We start from the raw sequence: 22,397 nt of genomic DNA, 5'->3' as shown, positions 1-22,397 counted from the left end.
TGGAAATCTTTCTGCTGACTTCGGATAATGATTCTTTCTAGTTTAAATAAGACATTTGGTTTGTTTATTTTTCTCTGAATTCCCACAGGCAAGGCAATGATGGAAAGGGCTTTTAGGAGGTGTAGTCGATGAAGCTGCAGGTACAAGAAGTGCTAAGAGCCACGGATAAAAGTTATTTGATGGGGCACTAAAAGAGTAAATTGTGTTGGCCTCTGTGTAATCCAAAAGTAGCAAACATTTCTGAGTGCCATCTGCTGGTTAATTCCCCATTTCTGCTCACACACACACAGCCCCACGCTGTGCCAGCTCCTTGAGGGCATCTAAGAGGGCTCGGTGGTCCAAATGTAGGCACATCACAAACTGAAAGCTCAACAAACCCTTCTTGGTTAACTTCTAGTTTAAAGCTTTCCCCTCCAGTCTGTAACTGCCCAAAAACTCACCTCCAGCTTCAGAGAAAACCACTGTGTTCCTCAAAGACATTTTCACTTTATGCAGAGATGTTGGGTACTGTCAGTCATAAACCTTTATTACTGAATCCATCCCTGCCCACGGCAGGGGGTTGAATCTAGAATATATTCAAGGTCTCTTCCAACCCAAACCAGTCTGGGATGTTATGAGCTGATAGCACTGGCTGTCACAGAAAGTTTCTGAGGAGATCTTTGCACTGCACAGTCAGAGAACACGACACTGCTGCATGTCAGGGGCTCATCTCTCTGTCACCTCACTGTGTTTGTCACATTCCTGGAGGGACCAGGCACTGGAGACATGTCCTGTACATTCAAACAAGACTTGGTACTAATTTGATTTCCTCACTGCACTGATTTGGTGTGAGATATCCTCTGTGTGAGCAGCAGAGCAGGAGTGCCCGAGCTGTGCCCCAGATGTGATGCTGGGAGGTTGCAGTAGGAAGCACAGCCTCCACTGAGGCAGAGGAAGATTGTCCTTAACTAAGGTGTGAAGGTGGAACTTATTTTTCCCATTCTCTGTATTCATTTTTGGCCAAATCATGCTGGGGTGCACTGGAATCACCAGCATAAAGTGCCCTTCACTCCAAATGGCAGAACAGAGGAAATGCTGGGGTGGGGAGGAGGCATCCGGCTGGTTCTGCCCCTTTCCAATAAAATGTGTTCTCTGTTTTATTGAAGGAGAGCGTGGACCTGGGCGAGATCATGTTTTCCCTTTGTTATTTGCCAACTGCAGGTCGCCTCACCTTAACAGTCATTAAATGCAGGAATCTCAAAGCTATGGACATCACAGGTTACTCAGGTGGGTGTTGAGTGGCCGAGGAGGACCCCCTTGCATCCACATTTCCTCCTCTTCCCTCGCTGTATCCTCAGTAGATGGTGGGTGAACCATCACAGAAATACCTGAAAAAGCTTTGTCTGTGTTTTAAGTGCAAACAAAAGTTTTAAAGTGGAATTATCTGTGGCTTGTTTCCCATCCCACTGGGGGGTTGCAGGGCCAGAGCTCCAATCCATCTCTTGGGTTGGACACTCAGATCTCTTGGAACATTTTATAGCCAGAATCAACTTTCTCCCCAAGATCAGGAAAGGATCATGGGCCACCCGGATAAATCCCACTGGAGTGTACATGCCCCTGTGGAGTGGCCAGCAGTCAAACCTGAGGATCACAGCCACCTCAAGACTGTTGGCATTCACAGTTTCAAAGAGCTGACTTGCAAATTCAGCATGCACAAATTCCGGTTTTCATCATAAAACTCAATTTCTCTTCCAGACACCAACTTCAGAGCATTTGAATTTCATTGTACAAAAAGCAGTAACAGAGACCTTTGCAGAAAAGGTTTCTGCTCGGCTGGAGCTTAATGCCATATGAAATGTCTGAGAATTGAGACTTCAGGTGAAGCCAGCTCAGCCTTTCTGCAATAATAATGATGCAGTGCTGGTTCTCTGGTGTCTCCTCAGGTCACCACCCACACCAGTTTGAGAAATGGAGGATTTTACTGGTCTGCAAACAAACTTTTTTCTAAAAGCCCGTTTGAGGAGCGCCTCTGGCTCGTGGGAGCTCACAGCCCATCCTGTGATAAAGCTGTTTCTATATTGCAAAACAACAAAACACACCTCCACCAACAAAAGGTCTTCTCCTCTTTCTCCCTCCTTAGATCCGTATGTCAAAGTGTCTTTGCTCTGTGATGGGCGAAGGCTGAAAAAGAAGAAAACCACCATCAAGAAAAACACACTTAATCCCACCTACAATGAAGCAATAATCTTTGACATTCCCCCCGAGAACATGGATCAAGTCAGCCTGCTGATCTCCGTCATGGATTACGACCGGTGGGTGGGAGGCTCTGGAGGGCTGCAGGGCAGAGCGTCCCGTTGGGTGCAGATTTTCCTGCTCAAATGCAATTTTCCACAGTTTTCTCCACAGCCTCCATGGCAGAGCTCACGCTCCGGGGATTTATTGCTACAGTGACATTGATGTTTATGGTTATGGAAAAATAACGAGTTTGGCAAAGCTGGTCTTGGCTTTATGGCATTTCCTTGAGCAAGTGCCATGTTCCCCCTGGTTATTTATTTGTCCTGCAACCCATTTTAGAAAGCAAATAATGTCAGTGTGAGCAGCACTGGGTGTATGAATTATGCATTACTGAACCTGGGGTTATTCCTGCTGTAGAGCACAGCTCACACCTCTGTGTCTGGAGTGATCTGCAGAAGGGATTTAAAAATGCTGTAATTACCTTTGGTGGGAGAGAGGAGAGGAGAGGAGAGGAGAGGAGAGGAGAGGAGAGGAGAGGAGAGGAGAGGAGAGGAGAGGAGAGGAGAGGAGAGGAGAGGAGAGGAGAGGAGAGGAGAGGAGAGGAGAGGAGAGGAGAGGAGAGGAGAGGAGAGGAGAGGAGAGGAGAGGAGAGGAGAGGAGAGGAGAGGAGAGGAGAGGAGAGGAGAGGAGAGGAGAGGAGAGGAGAGGAGAGGAGAGGAGAGGAGAGGAGAGGAGAGGAGAGGAGAGGAGAGGAGAGGAGAGGAGAGGAGAGGAGAGGAGAGGAGAGGAGAGGAGAGGAGAGGAGAGGAGAGGAGAGGAGAGGAGAGGAGAGGAGAGGAGAGGAGAGGAGAGGAGAGGAGAGGAGAGGAGAGGGATGAATGGATGATGGATGGATGGATGGACGGATGGATGGACGGACGGATGGATGGACAGACGGATGGATGGAGGGATGGAGGGAGGGATGGATGGAGGGATGGATGGAGGGATGGATGGATGGATGGATGGATGGATGGATGGATGGATGGATGGATGGATGGATGATGGATGGAGGGATGGATGGATGATGGATGGATGATGGATGGAGGGATGGATGGATGGATGGATGGATGGATGGATGGATGGATGGATGGATGATGGATGGATGGATGGATGGATGGATGGATGGATGATGGATGGATGGATGGATGGATGGATGGATGGATGGATGGATGGATGATGGATGGATGGATGGATGATGGATGGAGGGATGGATGATGGATGGATGGATGGATGGACAGACGGATGGATGGATGGTAATGGTGCTCTTCTCTGCCTTTCCTCAGGGTGGGCCACAACGAGATCATCGGGGTCTGCCGCGTGGGGGTCAACGCCGAGGGGCTGGGCAGAGACCACTGGAACGAGATGCTGGCCTACCCCCGCAAGCCCATCGCCCACTGGCACCCGCTGGTGGAGGTGAAGAAATCCTTCAAAGAGGTGTGTGGGGTTGTTCTTCCCTTCCAGTGCCTGTGCTTGTGTGGGGCTGGGCTGGCTCCGGGCTTTCAGAGAGCTCCTGCTCTCGCCTGGGATTTTCTGAGCGGAGCTGAGGGAATTTTCTCACCAGGAATGAACTCTAGAAAACATGCACGTCTGTATTGCCTCGAAATAGCTCCTTGAGCTCGCCAGCAAGACTGGGAGGAACTGTATTTACAGATGTGACTGTTACATTTTGGGTTTTTTCTTTTCTTTTTCTTTTTTTTTTTTCCCTTTTCCTTTTTAAATTAGAGATTGAGAGCAGTAAGGAAAGAGAATGCTGCTCTGATTGCAGAACAAATTGTCCAGGGATATTGCCTATTTCAAGTTTCAATTTTTAATCCTAAAAGATTTTTCTGTTGACTCATCTCCGAGCCTTTGAGGGAGAATAAATAGAACAAATGTAATTGCTCTAAGCATCTCCAGAGAAAGAGATTGACTTGATGCAGCCCCAGATGATGAAATAGGGCTGAAATGCCTGGGTACCATTTCGACCATCTCTTGCATTTTCTTCCCCCTTGCACTCCAATTTCTCACGCTTCTATAGAGCTCTTTGGCTTTGCCTGATTTAGGTCATAATATCTGGAGGAGAGAGATGTGGAAAAGGGCACACACGCCTTTGACACTTCAAGTATGAGCAAAAAGCACCACAATTTGAGGCCAGTGATACGATAATAAAGGCAATAAAACCTCCCACTGTATCTGGGGTTGAGGAGGTATTTTCCCTCAAAGCCACACAATAAGCACTTAACAAAATCTCATTTTCCCCTTGAATTTTAGTGCTGAATGGCACTGAAAGGCAGACACTGGGCTTGCTGAGGCTCCACAGTAATGTGAATTATTGTATAGACCCTGCCTTTCCTTGAAATCTGCTCTTTCCTCCAACAAGTAGAGGTGGGCAGGCCCTGGCACAGGGTGCCCAGAGAAGCTGTGGCTGCCCCTGGATCCCTGGAAGTGTCCAAGGCCAGGCTGGAAGGGGCTTGGAGCAACCTGGGGCAGTGGAAGGTGTCCCTGCCCATGGCCAGGGGGTTGGAACTGGATGAGCTTTAAGATCCTTCCCAACCCAAAGAATTGTATGATTAAGAATCAGTTTGTGCTCAGTGCCCTCTGTCCTAGCCCAGGCCTATTACACACAAAGGAAAACCTGGGAGTTGATATTTTAGCTTAGGACAGGGTGGAGGTGGATATATCAGCCAATGGACACCTCAGAATTCACCCTCCCTCATTTGAGGTGATCTATGAGCTCACCTTGCACTGCTGTGAATCAGCACAGGGATCAGCTGTGCAGGGCTGGGCTGAGGCAGAGCAGAATTAAACCCTCCTGCACTTTGTGTGCAGTGCTAACTCTGCCTCTGGGTGCTGGGCAGCACCAGGATTTCACCCCCCTTCCCCTGGCTCCGTGTGTCACCTCCCAGTGCCACCGGGAGTGGGGACCAGCAGCCACCAGGCTTCAGCAGAAACGGAATTGATCTCTCATTTGATCTCTTGGCATCTGTAACACCTCACTGTGTGACTGCAGCTGCCATGGCTGACCCAGAGACAGGAGCTCAAGCTTCTCCAAGCTGCAATTTTTATGGCTTTACTGCACTATTTTTCAGATGCAGGTGGAGTTTTGAAAGAAAAACTCCCGTAAAGTTTTTGAAAATCACTAAGGAAAAAGTAAAAAAAGGCATTATTGTTATGATGAAACACAGAGAAACCAAGGAAGATGTTGAAGATGACTCACCTTTTAAAATATACTTTGAAAACCATGGCTGAGCCCCCAAGACTCTGGAAAAAAACTGAGTGAATCATTTCACCCCCCAGTGCACAGGTCAGGAGCTCTGCTTAAAAGGAAAGAAAAAACCCTCTGATCATCTGTTCTGGTATTTCTGCCACAAACTGGTACACAGAGCCAGCAAGCAAATGGTCCCTGTGTTTATTTGCCCTTTTAGGTTTTAGCACTGCTGTCTGCAAATCCCCAGTGCAGCCTAAAAGAAAAACTGAACAGAAAAGGCACAGGCTCCTGGGGAGAAATTAATGGGAAATGGTATTTGTTGGTTACAAGATATTGCATCATCTTTTCCATGTTGTGTTTGGGTATCTTTGCAAAGAAATTCAGGGTTTTGGTCCTGTAGTCCCAGCTCTGGGTCTCTGTGCTGCTTCTCCACCCTTCCAGGCTCTGTGGGCTGCTCTGTCCGTCTGTCCTGAGGAGGCAGGGTGAGAACTGCTGGCCCTTCGTGCCTTCCTCACCCTTTGTGGGGGTGAACTCGGGCTGTGCTGGCGTCCTGAGCCATCATTTTCATCTTCCTCTTTGTCTTCTTCATCTTCCTCTTTGTCTCCTTCACCTTCCAAGCGCGTTTGTGCCGGGCAGCAGCAAATGGAGCGTTTGCTTCCCGGCTGATCCTCGTGATGGTCTCTGCGTGCCCTGACCATCAGTAACAGCCTCTGGCTCCGTCTGAGTCTCCCCTGATTGAGGGCTTGACCTCAAACCGAGGCGAGGGAGCCGGGCTGGAATTGTCCCTTTGATGTCTGGATGGAGGGACGGGTGACCGGGGCACGGAGCTGCTGCAGGCGCTGCCATCTCCCCCTGCTGTGGTTGGGGTCCCACACCCTCCGCACCCCTCAGGGAGGAGAAAACTGTGGCAATGGGGAATTTCTTTGCTAACCAACGCCCTGCCTGGTGTGCCTGGAAAAGCTTTGGCCTGGAGGAGGAGATCCCACTGTATTTTGACTACAGCTCAGAGTCCAAATTTTGGGTGAATTTACCAGGAAAATGTCACCAGAGCTGTGCTGTGCTGTGAGGATGGCCCAGCCCTGACCCTCTTACCCTGCCACAGCAGGGATGGATGGATGGAGGGATGGATGGATGGATGGATGGATGGATGGAGGGATGGATGGATGGATGGATGATGGATGGATGGATGGATGGATGGATGGATGGATGGATGGATGATGGATGGATGGATGGATGGATGGATGGATGGATGGATGGATGGATGGATGGATGATGGATGGATGGATGGATGGATGGATGGATGGATGGATGGATGGATGATGGATGATGGATGATGGATGGATGGATGGATGGATGGATGGATGGATGGATGATGGATGGATGGATGGATGGATGGATGGATGGATGGATGATGGATGATGGATGATGGATGGATGATGGATGGATGGATGGAGGGATGGATGATGGATGATGGATGATGGATGATGGATGGATGATGGATGGATGGATGGATGGAGGGATGGATGATGGATGGATGATGGATGGATGGAGGGGTGGATGGAGGGATGGAGGGATGGATGGATTGTTGTGTCCATGGTGTAGGACCAGCATCCTCCTCCTGTGTTGGGCCATGATTCTTTGTCCACCGTGAGGACCTGGGCAGCTCCAGCCTGTCCCAGCAGCCACAGTGCTGGCCTGGCCTGGCCCAACCCCTCATTTCTGTGCCAACAGCAACCTGGGCCCTTCCTCCATGAGCCGGTGCCGCTCCCTCTTCGCTTTCACTGCTCCATGAAAAGGGAAACGCTTCGGATGCACGTCATGTCTTTGGTTGCTCCATATTTATCAACAGTGAATAACAAACCATAATGACTGCACTTCTCTAATGACCATCATCATTAAAGAGGGAACATGGAGAACATGTGCAAAATGAATCATTAATTACAGGCTTTTAAGCGCTATCCTCCTCACACAGATGTTCGGAAGGCGAGTTTCTGAGCAGAAAGGGAGAATCCCTCTTTGTGGGGTTATTCTGACTATAAATTCCTCCCCTCAGCACAAGTTGTTCCCAGTGTTCAGCCCCGAGGCCCCGCTGGCAGCTGCTCCTTCCCCGGGTGCTTCAGGCCCCACCCAAGCTCCTTCTGCATTCCTCCACCCCTCAGACAGGTTCAGGGATGCTGCACAAAGGGGGACAGAAAATCACAGCTCCTTCTTCAAAGCTTTGAAGGGGACTTCTGAAAAGTGGGGGTTTCCCTGTTATCTGTTGAAGACAAACCCTGGTGTGGCATCATCAGCACGATGCAAAACGGGTCCTTGATGTCTCTGACCTCCAGCAGGGGAGCATTTATTTGTTTAAAGCATTGCTCCAGATAAAGCTGATAACTCTGTTGAGAGCCAAGTCATGCCCATAATGAAGAATAATCGTTTGTCTTTAAAGATAAGCCCTTCCAGACTTGTGGGCCTGCTCAATTATGAATGAGCCGGTCCCAGTTTCTGATTGTTGGCTACACGATGCCACATTCTCTAATTAAATGAAGGAAAAGTGTCTCCAGGTTCCTCTCTGCTCATTTGGACCTAGTCTTGGAAGAGTTTTCATCACATTTTTGGAGTAGCAACGCTGTCATTGTCATGCAGACAGCACAAGGCAAAGAGCATGGGGAGGGCTCTGCCAAAAGCTCATTTCTGCTGTAATTTCTGCAATCTGTTCATTGGCAATTCTCATGGGGAGGTTGTACCTGTATTATCAATTCCTCAGGGATTGTAGCCAATTTTTTTTACATGAGAAGCATAGAAAAAAAGTGTTTCCTTACCTTAAGGCAGCTGTTTGGCAGGACAAGCTTCTCATCTTCATTCATTAATTTCAGCCCTGATGAAATACAGGCTGTTCAATGCAAACGTGTACAGTGAGTTACTTTGCACTGATTGGTCTCTTTGGGGAAGGAAATTGGTCAAATTGGCCACATTTTTGACCACTCCAAGCCCACAGAGCATCTGCAAGGGCCTGCTTGCCCTGCTCAGGCTCCCTGTGAGCACCAGGCTGCTGTTCTCTTGTTTTCATTTGAGATGGCTCTGCCTAGGCAAGGGTGAGGTCTGATTCCCCATTTTCACCCAGAGAAATGAAGTTCATACATGCTTAAACATTAATATCAATCAGCAAAGCGTTTCTGCTGATGTGGGAGGGGAGGGAATTGATCCAGGCAGTGAAAATTCTGCCTCCCGTTGTCTCTGGGAGATGTCTATCATTTGTCACTGGAATTTAATAGAACAAGATGGTGAGATGGGCAAGTGCTCAAAAGCTTCAGGAATAATGGGTTTGAATTATGATAATAGCCCCCAAGGCAGATGACAAATAATTTATGATCCCCTAAGTATGGCAGAAAAAAAAAATGTTTGCCACATCCACTGAGTCTCTGATCTGATTTTCCCTTTGAGAAATGTCTCTGGTGCTGTGGACAGAGCTGCTGTGGAGTAAAATTACCAGACTGGAAAGACTCAAGTTCTTCTCAGCTTAGACAGTATTTTTAAACAGAAAAGACAATGGCAATAAAGCAGGGAAGAGCTGAGAGCACTTTGTCTTCACAGCACACACAGACACTGTTTATTTTACCTTTTTTTTTTTTTTGTGAGAAATCCTCACAATCGGGAATTGATTTACAAAGCAATAAAGTAAATTGTTCAGCAGTTCCTCCTGAGTGGTTAAACACAGGCAGAAGCTGGAACTTGTAGAGCAGATGAGAGAACACAGCGGGGCAGGAATTGGGCAGGGGTGGGATGGGATGGGATGGGATGGGATGGGATGGGATGGGATGGGATGGGATGGGATGGGATGGGATGGGATGGGATGGGATGGGATGGGATGGGATGGGATGGGATGGGATGGGATGGGATGGGATGAGATGGGATGGGATGGGATGGGATGGGATGGGATGGGATGGGATGGGATGGGATGGGATGGGATGGGATGGGATGGGATGGGAGTGCTGAGGAAGAGGAGGTGGACAGCACGGTGCTGTGGCAATACATTTGAGCAGCTTAGGCCACGGTGTGCTCCAGCCAAACCGCCTTTAGTCATTCTTACCAAAACCCTCTGGAATTCATCAAGGTTACTGAGACATAAACTGTTCAAAAATAAGAAAAAGAGGCTGAGAAACAGAACACCAAGACTGCAAGAACTAGATAAAGGAGGGCCATGAGGCACTGGGCTGTAACCCATCATATTTCCTAAAAAGTGCATGCTGAACAGAGATCGAGGTATCAATCAAGTAATGCGTAATCACATGAACAGTAGTTCTAAAATGTATAAATATAACTTAGTGTAAACAATAAACAGGTTCTACTTCATCATATTAGTTATGTCCAAAAGTCCTGAGCTCCCACAGGCTGCAGGACTGGGAATATTCCCAGATATTCCCTGTTTGCTTAACTGGATTTCTCTTGTCCTGCAGTGGCACGGCCGGGCAGCGAGCTTCGACAGCCAGGGCTCCTGTCCCTCCCCCAAACCACCCCCCACGCCGTGATCCGGAGCAGGGACAGCAAAAATGGGACTAAAACCAAGTAAATTTTGCACTTGGCCTTCAGTCTCAGTGGTTGCTGAGGGGCGGTGGCAGCAGCGGGACTTTCCGGTCTCGTTGTTCCTGCGTAAGTAAAGGTAGAAACCCGTTTCGTGGTCAAATTTGTTTTTGTCTAATATGTCTCCCAAGGTGATGTTATTTTTGTGGCTTTTGCTGTACGGATCTGTTTCCAGAGGGAGAAGATGGGCTGAGACACGTGCTGGGAGTTTGGTCTGTAGAATAACGTGTAAAATAGTTTTTAGTGTGTGTGTGGAGGCTGGAAAGGGGCGAGGAGGGGTCTGCAGAGAGCAGGGGTGGCCGGGACGGGGGACAGGGGCCACTGGAGAGGCTCTTGCAAGCCACCAGCAGCTCCATCCTCGTGGTCAGCCCCACCCTGCCGGGTGCCCCCGGGTTTCCTGTTCATGTAGAGGTGTCCATGAGCTCTTAGAAGTTTGTGCAGTGTGTACCCCATAATTCCTTTTGTCATATATGAAAAAAAAATGCTGTTGATTCCTCAGGAGGGGAACCCTGGGGTTTTTTCCCCCTGTATCTGAAGTCTCCCCAGAGCTATTTGCATGAACAGTTTCTGCAGCCCCCTTTGTAGCTGCTGCTCATCCCCCAGGACATCCCTGCGTTATCTGGAGTGGAGGGAACAGCCTTGCCACAGGTGGGAGTCACAAAAAAAAAAGGGGGAAGATGTTACAGAAAAGGGTGACAGCCCTGCATGACCACTGGATCTCTATTTCTTATCTCATCCGAGTAATAAATGGTGGCCCAAGGGGGAAAGGGAAATACAGAAACATGATCGACGCTAAAAAAAGCTTCCAATCTTTTTTCTTAAGACTGTCAGCACTTCCTTAAAGAATAAACTTTCTCATCCCAAGCCCTGAGGGAAGGTCAAGTTCTGGAAAAAATAAAAAAACGAAGCTTTGCTGGTTCCTTGGCTGCAGAGGCCAAGAATGAAGTTAGAATATCCCAAGTACTGGCTTTACAGCTAAATCAGCTGATCTTTATCAGCCAGCTGTGGATTTTGGACACTTTCTCATCCTGGATTTTTCTCTGAGTTAAGAAGTGCATTAGTGCTGTTTATTCCACCCTAATTCAATTAGGCAAAGGCAAATATTTTGGTTTCGAGGTAGAATTTGCGAGCGAGGCTCTCCTCCCCTCAGGTCAGCAGGGCTGTGTTCATCAGCCACCACCCTCAGGTCAACCTCAGTTTCCATTTTCCCAAATGTCACCATGTCACCCCTGGCTGCACCCACGGCTGGCAGAGAGGGGTGCTGGCATTGCTCCTGGCCGAGATGAATCCTTTGTTCAGTGAAGGGTAAATCCATCATTCCTCATCACACCTCGTGTCTTAATTCTCTTTATGTGCCACGTGCTGTAGGAGCAGAAACTCAATAAAATCATTTTGTTTGTAAGCGCTGCCCTGTCTGGTGTTTCCTGCTGTGGAGGCAGGGGCTGTGTGTGGTGTGGTTTTGGGGTGCAGGGCTCACAGGGGGTGCCATAAAACGGGATAAAGGACAGAGCCTGGCAGGCTGTGGGGCTGGGCAAGGGCAGACAGAGTGAATTTGGAGCAGATTTCAGCTCTGCAGCTCCTGCCTGGGCTGGGACACTCACACCATCCCCAGCTGCAGCAGCAAAAAGTGTATTCTAATCACACTGCAACAAAAAAAATAAAAAGTGGTAAAACTGCATCAGTTTCCCAGCACAGAGCGTTCTGAGGGCTTCTGCTGCAGAACAAGGGGAGGACACAACCCTTGTGAGACCATCACCCATTCTGGGAATGTCCCAGAAAGGCACATTTTAATTAGGGGGAAGAGTTTCTGACCATTAAAGCTGATTGAGCGGGCAGGTCAAACACTGGCCACGAGCCCCTGGACCTTTGCCCGGGCTGGAGGAGCCCCGGGGGAGCAGGCAGTGAGCTGGCAGTGCCTCTGGCAGGTTGGCAAACCTAAGGACAAGACGTCCCCAGAAGAAGCCACAGCAGTCCCAGCTGATGGCACTTGACAGTCCCTAATTGCAGCAACCCACTCAAATCCTTTTCTTCTCTAATCCAGGCTTTTTGGGTTTTGGCGTTCTCCGTATAATCTCCATCTTTTTATCCATTCTCCTTGTTATCGAGGATTTAGTCAAAACATACGTGGGGTTTGACACAAAGCTGCTATTTTTAATCCTCGCTTCACACAGATAATCAATTTCCACTCAATGCTGGCTGTCACTTGCATTGCTGGAAAACTGGATCTCACGTTAGTGAATAACACCCACGCCTGCTTGGCTCAACACCCCCCCACCAACAACATTTATGTTTTAAATGCTGAGATTTTGCCACATCCCTCAGCCAGGGATTTGTGTTATTGTCACAGCCACTCGGGGGGGTTGGTCACACTCGTGGGGACGAGCTCCACGCACTCCAAGCACTCCCCTTTCATCCAGGGGGGGATCGGAGCCCTGGGAAGGAGCTGAGCCCAGCACAAGTGCCATGCCAAGAGTGGCTGAGTTGTTTTCTTGCTCCTCACTTGCTGCTCTCGACCCTGTAATAGCAACTCACAGAGACATTTCAGTTCTTTCCAAGCAAAATCAGGAGGGTCACCCCAGGGCCACGTCCCACAGGAGGCTTGGCCGTGCTGGGGCTCCTTTGAAAGTCACTGCACAGGGGAGGATGCTGCTGCAAGCAGCCACAAATGAATGGCCTCTTTTATTGAGCACTGCAAGCAAAATAAACACGTGGAGCATTCCCAGACCTTCCTTTCATTTTTTTCCCCCTCTTTTCTCTTCATTTTAGTCTCACAGGCTCCAATTTTATCAACAACTGGCTGCAGGGAGGGCAGGGGACACTGAGGGGAGGGTGGCCGTGGCTGGTTTATGGGGACTCAGGGGCAGGGGAAATCCCATGGGCACAGCTCAGTGCAAGGATCAGGGGGCTGGGAACTGTCCCGGCCCTGCTCCTTCCCACCAACTTGGGGACAAAATAAACTGTATCTGAGAAAGAAGAGTGGAAAACATCCAGTGGAAAGTGACTTCCAGACATGGAATCCCAGAACGGTTTGGGTTGGAAGGGACATTAAAACCCCTCTCATTCCATCCCCTGCCATGGCAGGGACACCTCCCACTGTCCCAGGCTGTTCCAAGCCCAGTCCAGCCTGGCCTTGGGCACTGCCAGGGATCCAGGGGCACCCAGAGCTGCTCTGGGCACCCTGTGCCAGGGTCTGCCCACCCTCCCAGGGAGGAATTCCTTCCCCAAATCCAGCCAGGGTGATATTCTCCAGTACTGGATTCCCACTGATCACATTATTGTGTGATGGGTTTTTTTCTTTTTTTTTTCATACATCAGCAACACATTTGTTTGGCAAAAGGAAGAATCTTGTCATAACAATTTATATTTAGTCTCCAAATGTGGCCTCTAATTGCTAATTACAGAATGCTACTCACAGGTTGGCAAATCACACACACCAGAAAAAAAAAAAAAAAAAAAAATCCAGTGAGGAAGAAAACAATTGGGGGTTTATAAGGGTTTAAGAAACAAACAAACGTGGTCTTTAATTATCTTAGGGGGAAAAATAGCAGCTAAGAAATCAATGTAACTTCAATACTGCTGTTGGAGGGGGGTGTGTCACACTCCTGCAAGGCTGTCCTCACTTCTTCTGCAGGAGGATTTTGGGAACAAGAACAGTGGCAAACCCCACCTGGGTGCCAGGAGCTGCAGGCAGGGACTGACAGAGCGGGGTTCTGGGACTTGGATCACAAACCCAACTCCGTGCAGCTCCATGGGATGCTGGAAGCAGCAGAGAGGGCAGGGCAGGGACATTCCAGGATCTCGTGGCCATTGCTGCCACTCCAGAGGGTGACTCAGTGGGGACAGACACAAATTTGTGGGCACAGGGCACCTCCAGCTGCCCTGCCCCCTCCCTGGGCCCAGCCCTCCAGCAGGAGCAACTTTGATTTCAATTTTGTTTCATTTCTTCACAAAACCCTTTATTTACACGTAATCCTTGATTAGCCTGTAAAGAGCATTCAGTCAGTGGGCTGAGTCCCAAGCACATCCCAGTCCTCCTTCAGTCTTTAGTTCAAGCAATGTCAGTCCAGATAATTTTATCTTTGCTTGCAAAGATAATAAATTAGACAGAAAATTATATATAGCTCATTGGAGAAAATTACAGCCCTGATCCTCGAGATCCTGATCTCAGTCCTCTGCTTGTTCTTCACTTTTACTACTTCTGTTATTTGCCCTCCTAATGGTGTCTCTAATTAGGCAGCCCCAGACTTCTCAATCTCATTTTGCCAGAGGTTTTCTTCCCCGGGGCCCTCATTGTTCTTCCTGCCTCTGAGATTATCCATCAGCTCAGTTGTGCACTTATTGAAATGCTGGGTCAGGGATCTCAGCTCTGCCTTGAATGCCTCATGCCAGGATGTTCTCCCGGGACTGCAAACCCTGCCTGTCGTTTCCAGGCACTCAGCTCTGGAGGAACAAACCCAGCGGGCACAGGGGGCTGGGAGGCTGCTCCAGCACTGGATATCCCGGGAGAGCTGGGCTGTCTCTGCAAGAAATGCCAGCTGGATTAGGACAAGTTTTAAACTAAAGGAGGGTGGATTTTTTTAGATATTGGGAAGGAATTCTTGGCTGGGAGGGTGGGGAGGCCCTGGCACAGGGTGCCCAGAGCAGCTGTGGCTGCCCCTGGATCCCTGGAATGCCCAAAGCCAGGCTGGATGGGGCTTGGAGCAGCCTGGGACAGTGGAAAGTGTCAGGGCTGAAACTGGATGAGCTTTAAGGTCCTTCCAACCCAAACCATCCTGTGACTCCGTGATTCATTTGGCAACAAGAGGTGGTGATGCAGTTTGCTCCTTTGCTGGGGTGAGCATCACTCCAAAATCCACTTTCACAAGAAGCCAGGGCTGCAAGTGAGCCTGGGAGAAGTGGAATTTTTCTCCTCTTTGCAGATGCACAGGCCTGGATATTCTGGATTTCTGTCCAAGAGCCAGAGGCATCCCAGGGGCTCTGCCTGGCTCCCAAACCCTGCCCCCAACCTTCGGCAGCAAGGCTACTTAAATGTACAAGAAACGTATTTTTTTCCTGGACTTTTCCCAAAGACAATTTATAATTATATTTTACAGCTTTTTATATATATATATATTTAAGACAGTGTGTTAGTCATGCAAATATAATTATATATTTTACGTTCCTGTGTAGTTTTTAATTAAAAACATGGTATTTAAAGCACATACATTTCAAAAATCCAATATGGGCTTCTATTAAAGATGCAGTTCGTTAAGGCTAATGAAGTACCTGGATGGGGCAGGACGAGCGCCGAGCCTGCTCCGTTGCCGTGGGAACCGCGGGCATCAAAGCCGAGAGCGGCCGCGGCACCCGAAATACCGGGGAAATGAGATTAGGGGGCAAAAACAGCCCCGAGCCCAGCGGCGTTTTCCTGGCGGCCGTGCCAGATGTGCCAGATGTGCCAGATGTGCCAGATGTGCCAGATCCCGTTTCCCGTTGCCCAACGCTGGCACCCCCCGGGCATCCCACGGGAATGGGATGTGGGGCAGCGCGGGGGAATTTGGGCACGGGGCAGGGAAACGCCGCAGAGCCGAGCGGAGGATGGGGAGCGCGGCCCAGCCACCCAATTCACTTCTGCAAACACTTTTCTGCCTCGTTAATTGCTTCCAAAGTGGAAGATTTCCCCTAATCTCCCATTAGCAGCTGCACATCCCTCTCCATCTCAAATCGCCGTGGTGGAGGGTTCGTGGCTGTCGGCAGGGACCGAGTGGAGGAGCGCTAATTGTTTAATTAAGTCGCTTTGCCGGCGTTCCTCTCTCGGATGTCTGAGAGAAACGAGGGAGGATTTTGCTCCTGGCTCTGCCGATTTCCTGGAGCCCCCCGTGCCCACGCTAGGGTGCCCCATCGGGTGTCCCTGTCCCAGCGGGAGCGTCCCGGGCAGGGTGAAACCCCTGTAGTCCTTCGTGCTGGTGTGTGGACACACTGAATCTCCTGAACTAATTAGCATCTCATATCCTGGGTGGGCCTGCGTGACTGAGAGCCACAAAGCTTGGCAAAGGTGGAACACTCAGGGGCTGCTATATCGCGTCTTTATGTAGTGTATTGCAACAAAAATCACAGCAAACAGACAAAATATCTACGAAAAACAATGGTTGGCCACAGGGTGGCAAGAATAGTGTCTGCTACTGGAGTAGTACCATGAAAAATCCACTGTGAAACCAGGTGTAACAGAGACCAAAAATATAGAAACGTTCCCTGAAGATCAGCTCCTTGAATGCTTGTAAAGAAAAGCTAGAGCTCTAATTGCCTGACAAGTTTCCCATAATATTAAATTCCCCAAGGGCAGCTGCACCCCGAGATGTGCAGGTGAGGTGGGAATCATCTCCTGCCCCCCGGAGCTGATCCCTGGGGTTTTTCTGGGTGGCGATGGTGGCAGAAAGCAGGAGCGCCTCCGAGCCCGCTGCAGGACCCTGGAACTGCTCCGGGGACCTGGAACTGCTCCGGGGACCTGGAACTGCTCCGGGGGGCTCTGCAGGACGCACCCCCTGCCCCCGGAGTGCCGAGGGAATTGTAATAAATATGGAATATTATTAATTCGTGTTTTGGTGCATGTAAACTCTAACTATATTCTGTAAAATGAAACACTGGCTGAGGAACTGACTAATGCCAAAACAGGCAACACCCAGGAACAGCCATTCAGAGGAGGACAGGGAAGTGCCAGGAATTGGAGACTTTGCCATTGGCATCAGAATAGAGGACACATCAAGGCAGAAATCAGTCCTCATCCCAAAAGAGCGGAGCTGTGCACACCCGGCCATCACAGATATCATCAGAGGAGAACGCCCGCTCATTCAGAATTTCGTTTTCCATTCACACACCGGAGGAAAGGAATTGGCTCTCCTCCCTCCAAGAGGAAGCCCCATTCAGCAGACAGAGATGCATTGGAATAACCACCCCAAAAAACAAAGAGCTGTGGGGAAATCCTCTGCCAAGGGCGAAATAAACTGTATAAAACCCGGACCCCAGAAGGGGCCAATTCGTGAACTCTGGGGGATTGCAGAGGATTTATTGGTACTGAAGTCTCTTGATTAAATTGCAGTGCGATAGAGGCTACTTTCCCTTCACCCTCTGACGATCCCGGGCATTGTCATCTTATCTCTGCCTGTTGGTTTTACAGAAATTCTGTAATTTGATTTTAATAAACAGAATTATATTTTAATTGGCGAAGTGGGTTGGCATTTATAACAGAATTGTCCCCTCCTTCCTCAGCATCCCCCACCAGGGAGCATCCCAGGGGTGTGGGGGATTCTCCTCCTCTGCTGCTCCTTGGGGACACCTGTGGTACCTCAAGGTACCTTGGGGACACCTGTGGTACCTCGGGACTGGCCAGGGGCCACCCCGGGGTGCAGACCCAGCTCTGTTGGGTGCTGCAGACAAAAGGGACGGCGCTGCCCTGGGTCAGGACCTTTCCAAGCTCATCCCTCCGGGGCGGTGCCCCTCAGGAGGGCTGTGCTGCCCTGGGGTTCTCCTGGATGCTGCTGCCACTCCCCAAACAAAAATTCCTGGCGGCAGGAATGGAGCTGGTGATGCAATTAAAATAATTATTTCCTGAGCCTGCGTGTCCCTGCAAGCCTCTGGAAGTGGCTCTTGCAGTGAAGAGGAGCAGGCTCAGAGCTGCCACACGCTCTGAGCACCCCAGGGGAGGAGGGCACTACACCCCAGCTGTGCAGAACTTATGGGATTTATTGGTACTGATGTCTCTTGATTAAATTATGTTTCTTTCTTCATTTATTCTCTAACAAGCTGAACATTTCAATTTCCCAGGCAAGCCCGGGTTGGGAATGGGAGGAGGTGGCAGCTGACATTGGAGAGGGCTCAGTTGGAGAGGAACACTTCTCATTTGAACCTCTGATTTCCTGAAAACCTGCACTCAGGGGAGAATTGACAATTCAGAGCCAAGCTGGGAGCTGCAGTTTCCTGCAGGAGCTGCTCACAAAGCCGAGTGTGGCTCCATGGCCTGTGTGGTGCCAAGAATCCCCCAGGCTGCAGGGCTGGGAGCAATTTTAGGTTAAAAGGGAATCATAGAATCATGGAATGGTTTGGGTTGGAAGGGACATTGAAGATTATCCAGTTCCAGCCCCCCTGCCACAGGCAGGGAATCAGACCTTTCATTTTCCTCCCCTGAGCAAATCCAGGGAAGTGCTAATCTTTGCACCATTTTCATTTTCAAGGGTTAAGGAGGCAGTTCAGGAGAAACCCATTCAGCCGAGCAATTGGCGAGTCAATAACACACTTCTGCATTTTATTAGAAAGAGAAAAATTGATAATTTCTGTTTGTTTTGACCCTACCTCTGCAGTAATGGCAGCAATTTTCCGGGATAATCCCAGTTACCATGGTTATATCTCCCTCCAGGTCCTCGGCCACCTGCAGCAGGAGGACACGGGAGCACAGGCAGAGCTGTCCTGGGGGGAGCTGCTCCAGCCCCCCCAAATTCTGCATCCTTGTGCCCTTCCAGCCTCCCCTGCCCTGCCTGCACCACTCAACCTTCCCCAGCCAGTCGGGAGGGATGGGAACCCCAAATTTGCTGCTGCCTCCCAGCTGGGGATGAGGGATTTGGAGGCAAAGAGACAAAATAAAATCTCTGCCTGATATTTCTTGGAGCTGACTCACCATCCCTGAGCTGCAGCACTGGGAAAGAGACCCCAGCCCTCCTTTCCCAGGGAGAGTCACTTCACCCCGCAGCACTTTTGCCTCAGGAAGAGAGATTAAAGCAGAAAATCCAGATCTATTCCAAAAAAAGGCATTGGGGAGCTGATTTTGAGAGGCAAGAAATTAAAGAGCTGCTTAGCTGAATAGCTGAGCTGGTGTTTTTCTGTCCTCAGGAAACAACTTTGATATAACAGCATTAGTAATAATAACACCCCAAAGAAAATCCTGGTGAAATCATGTAGAGTGCAGGATGTGTGAAATCCCTGGGATGGGGAGAGGCTCTCCCTTGTGTCAGCAAAATCCTTCCTGCATGGGCTGGAGAAACATCACCACAAATGGGAGCAGCTCAGGGAAATAATCCATCTTGATCAAAGAACCAAAATAGCAGGAAAATCTGTTAGTGAATGAAAGTGTCCAGAAAATATTGAAACTTGGTGTGTCACAAGCCATCACTCCTCTGCCAGGGCTGGGAGCTCCCAGTTTGAAGGGTTTATTTTCATTCCTCCTTTCCAGAGGGAAGGAAGGATTGGACAACACTGGGAAGGATGAGGGGAGCCTGGGCATCCCCAGGCTGGAGGGGGATCCAGATCTGCAGGGTGCCTCCCATTCTGCAAAATTTCATCTTTTAGAATAAAATTTCGGTTTGTGTGCCTGGCTTTGGGAAGATCTCAGCTAAAGGAAGGGGGGTGTGAGTGGTCTGGGGGTTTTGGGGGGCTGGGGAGGGGCGAGGGGAGCTCCGTGCCACGGAGGATCTGGCAGGAGCTGGGCTTGGTGTCTGAGAAGGGGGGCAGGGGGGCAGGGAGAGAGAGATACAGGGTTAAATTAAAGCCTTTAGACAAACTAAAATGTATTAAACCATGTAAAAACAAAGTAGAAATTTAGACTTTAGTTTTAAGTAATTAAGTATACTCTAAGTGCCTTAGGAATCAGCCAGCACAGGGCCCAGAGTCCTGACACAACCCAGCCTTAGACACAACAAAAACATTTTAGAACATCGAGAACATTTAGAACATCACAGCACGAGATAAACCAGGGACAAGTTTCACGTGAATGAGACAGAACTTTTTACCTTAATAGATACGTACATGACTGAGCTTTTTACGTTAATAAACAGGCTACATGATAAAAGTTTTTACGTTAATAAATATGTTATATGATAAAACTTTTTATGTTAATAAACAGGCTACATGATAAAAGTTTTTACGTTAATAAATATGTTATGTGATAAAACTTTTTATGTTAATAAACAGGCTACATGATAAAACTTTTTACATTAATAAATATGTTATATGATAAACTTTTTATATTAATAAATATGCTACATGATAAAATTTTACATTAATAAATATGTTATATGATAAAACTTCTTAAGTGAATAGATGTGCTATGATGATGGAGCTTTTTATGTTAATAGATGTGCCATATGATAAATTTTTTACTTTAATAGATGTGCAATATGATAAATTTTTTACGTTAATAGATGTGCTGTGTGCGTAGGTTTTGATACCAACCTTAGTAATTTTTCATAGTTTCACCTACTTTCAAAATTAAGTTTAGATTGGTGTAGAAGGAATGTTGTAGAATTCTGTTCTTAGTTGATTTGCCAACCTATAGGTAGGGACATGAATATGCATTTGTGGTTTATGGATGAAAATCCCCTGGTTTTGGGGCAATTGTATTGATTCATTGATTCTCTGATTATTGATCCATCCTCTGCCATCTACAACAGGAGAGAACGGGGCTGTGCCAGGGAGCCCTGGCCAGGGAGGTGCTGCCAGGACTTTGTCAGGAATTTTATCTCCTGGGGGGTGCAGATGCTGCTGCTGTTAGAAATAAGGAGCTTGACTCAGCCAAGATATCAAGCAGCAATTCAATTTATTAATTTATTAATTAGTGTGGTAATGTCTGAGCACAGGCACCACGCTGGGTACAGTGGTGGGGTTTTCCCCTCCATGCTGATTGTTGGCCTTGCTGGTATTTATTGACCATCAGAAGCTTTTCTCAGCAATTTCCATTTCTAAATCTTAACGTCACAATTCTGTACTTCACAATAGTAAATCCACGGTGGTGATGATTGGTTCCTCTCCAATCTCTACACCCTATTGTGATCCATTCCAGGTTTCAATGTCCCAGGATGCACATTCCAGGATGTGTATCCCAGATGTGGGGTCCAACTTCTATTTTCTGGGACCATTAATCTGTGATAGTGATGTCCAGCTTCCCTTTTCCAAACTCATTAATCAGCGGTGCTGAAGTCCATCTTCCCTCTTCAGGGTATTTTCACCATTTTGTTAGACAGCTTGGGATAGGTTTACTTCCTTCTTTTGTTTAAATTCCTTACACACTTTAAAGCTATAGTTAAAACTTTTAATACAAAACAATATTATAAAGTTGTAATTCAAAGACTCTTACTACGAAATAGCTTAAGACTTATAATAGTTAAGCAAACGATTTGTTCAAAAGCCTTCTTCCATGCCTTCCTTGGCTGTTTATTAAAACTCATCTTTATCACTGTCCCATGGCCGTGTTCCACACATTTCACATGTACAATGACACATGTACATGTGACACATGTACATGTGTTACCTTTATTTACAGACACCAAACACAACTCTGTATTTCACAAGGTTCTGCCTGACACAGTCTCACACGGGGCCAGAGTGCAACAACCCCTGTGAAGGTGGACCAGGTCTGGGGGCTGACCTGCAGCTCCCAGAGAGGCTGGATAATAATTGACAACTTCTCTGGACATGCTTTGTAAAAGAAAAGGTGTTAATAGTGACAAAAATAACAAACAGTATCAAACAAAAGGAATAGAAATCCAACACAGTGTAGAGAACACTCTTACACTGCTAAGGCAGCCCAAAAAAGCAAAGGAGCAGTTCTGTGCTGTCTTTGAAGCACTCGATGGTCCAGGTGGGCTTTTGGCACTTACCCAAAGAAATTTGCAACAGGTTTTGAGGCTCAGGTCCAGGAGTCCAACCAGAATCTCTGCTTGGCACCTGGAGAATTACTGGGAAAAGAACAGGGAAGTTTTTGGGTCCTTAACCTTATTAGAACAGCAAGGGGTGAGCCTTAAACCTCTCCTTAGAATGGAAACACCTCTGAGGTGAGGGTGCATCCACTGAGGTGAGGGTGCACCCCTGCACCCACACCTGCACCCATCCCTGCACCCACCCCTGCACCCACCCCTGCACCCACTCCTGCACCCACCCCTGCACCCATCGCTGCACCCATCCCTGCACCCATCGCTGCACCCATCCCTGCACCCATCGCTGCACCCATCCCTGCACCCATCCCTGCACCCATCCCTGCACCATCCCTGCACCCATCCCTGCACCCATCCCTGCACCCATCCCTGCACCCTCGGCCCCTCTGTCCCCAAAGCCACCGGGTGCTTTGCCGCTCCCCGGGCTCGCTGGCAGTGCCAAAATCAGAAATCCCAGCTCTGGGCTGGGGCGCCCATCCCAAACCCATCCCAGACCCCTCTGTCAGGGGGATGATTTCCCTGCCAGGAGGGGTTTTCAGTGAATCTGTTTTTGCCTATCCCTCACTGCCATGAGGAAATGGAAACTGTCTGAGCTGCTGCCTCTCCTGTCACCCCCAAACTCCCCCAGGCCCCCCATCCCTGCCGGGAGCCCCTGGGGGGACATTTCTGCCTCCCTTGGCTGCCTCCCGACCCGTGTGTGATGAGTTCCACCACAG

General features: G+C 48.8%; 1 protein-coding gene across 1 annotated transcript in view; it reads left to right on the top strand.

Annotated features, from left to right (window-relative positions):
• The window catches only part of SYT6 (synaptotagmin 6), a 38,065-nt gene extending 26,652 nt beyond the window's left edge, over window positions 1-11,413 (top strand). The window contains exons 4-7 of the mRNA XM_063418360.1: window positions 1,146-1,266; window positions 2,120-2,291; window positions 3,537-3,687; window positions 9,883-11,413. Of these exons, the coding sequence (XP_063274430.1) occupies window positions 1,146-1,266; window positions 2,120-2,291; window positions 3,537-3,687; window positions 9,883-9,954 (516 nt within the window). The 3' untranslated portion in view covers window positions 9,955-11,413. The remainder of the gene's footprint in view (window positions 1-1,145; window positions 1,267-2,119; window positions 2,292-3,536; window positions 3,688-9,882) is intronic.
• Window positions 11,414-22,397: the final 10,984 nt, after the last annotated feature.

This window comes from Prinia subflava, chromosome 23 (assembly GCF_021018805.1).
Source record: "Prinia subflava isolate CZ2003 ecotype Zambia chromosome 23, Cam_Psub_1.2, whole genome shotgun sequence".
NCBI lineage: Eukaryota > Metazoa > Chordata > Aves > Passeriformes > Cisticolidae > Prinia > Prinia subflava.
This window is presented reverse-complemented; position numbering and strand designations above follow the sequence as displayed.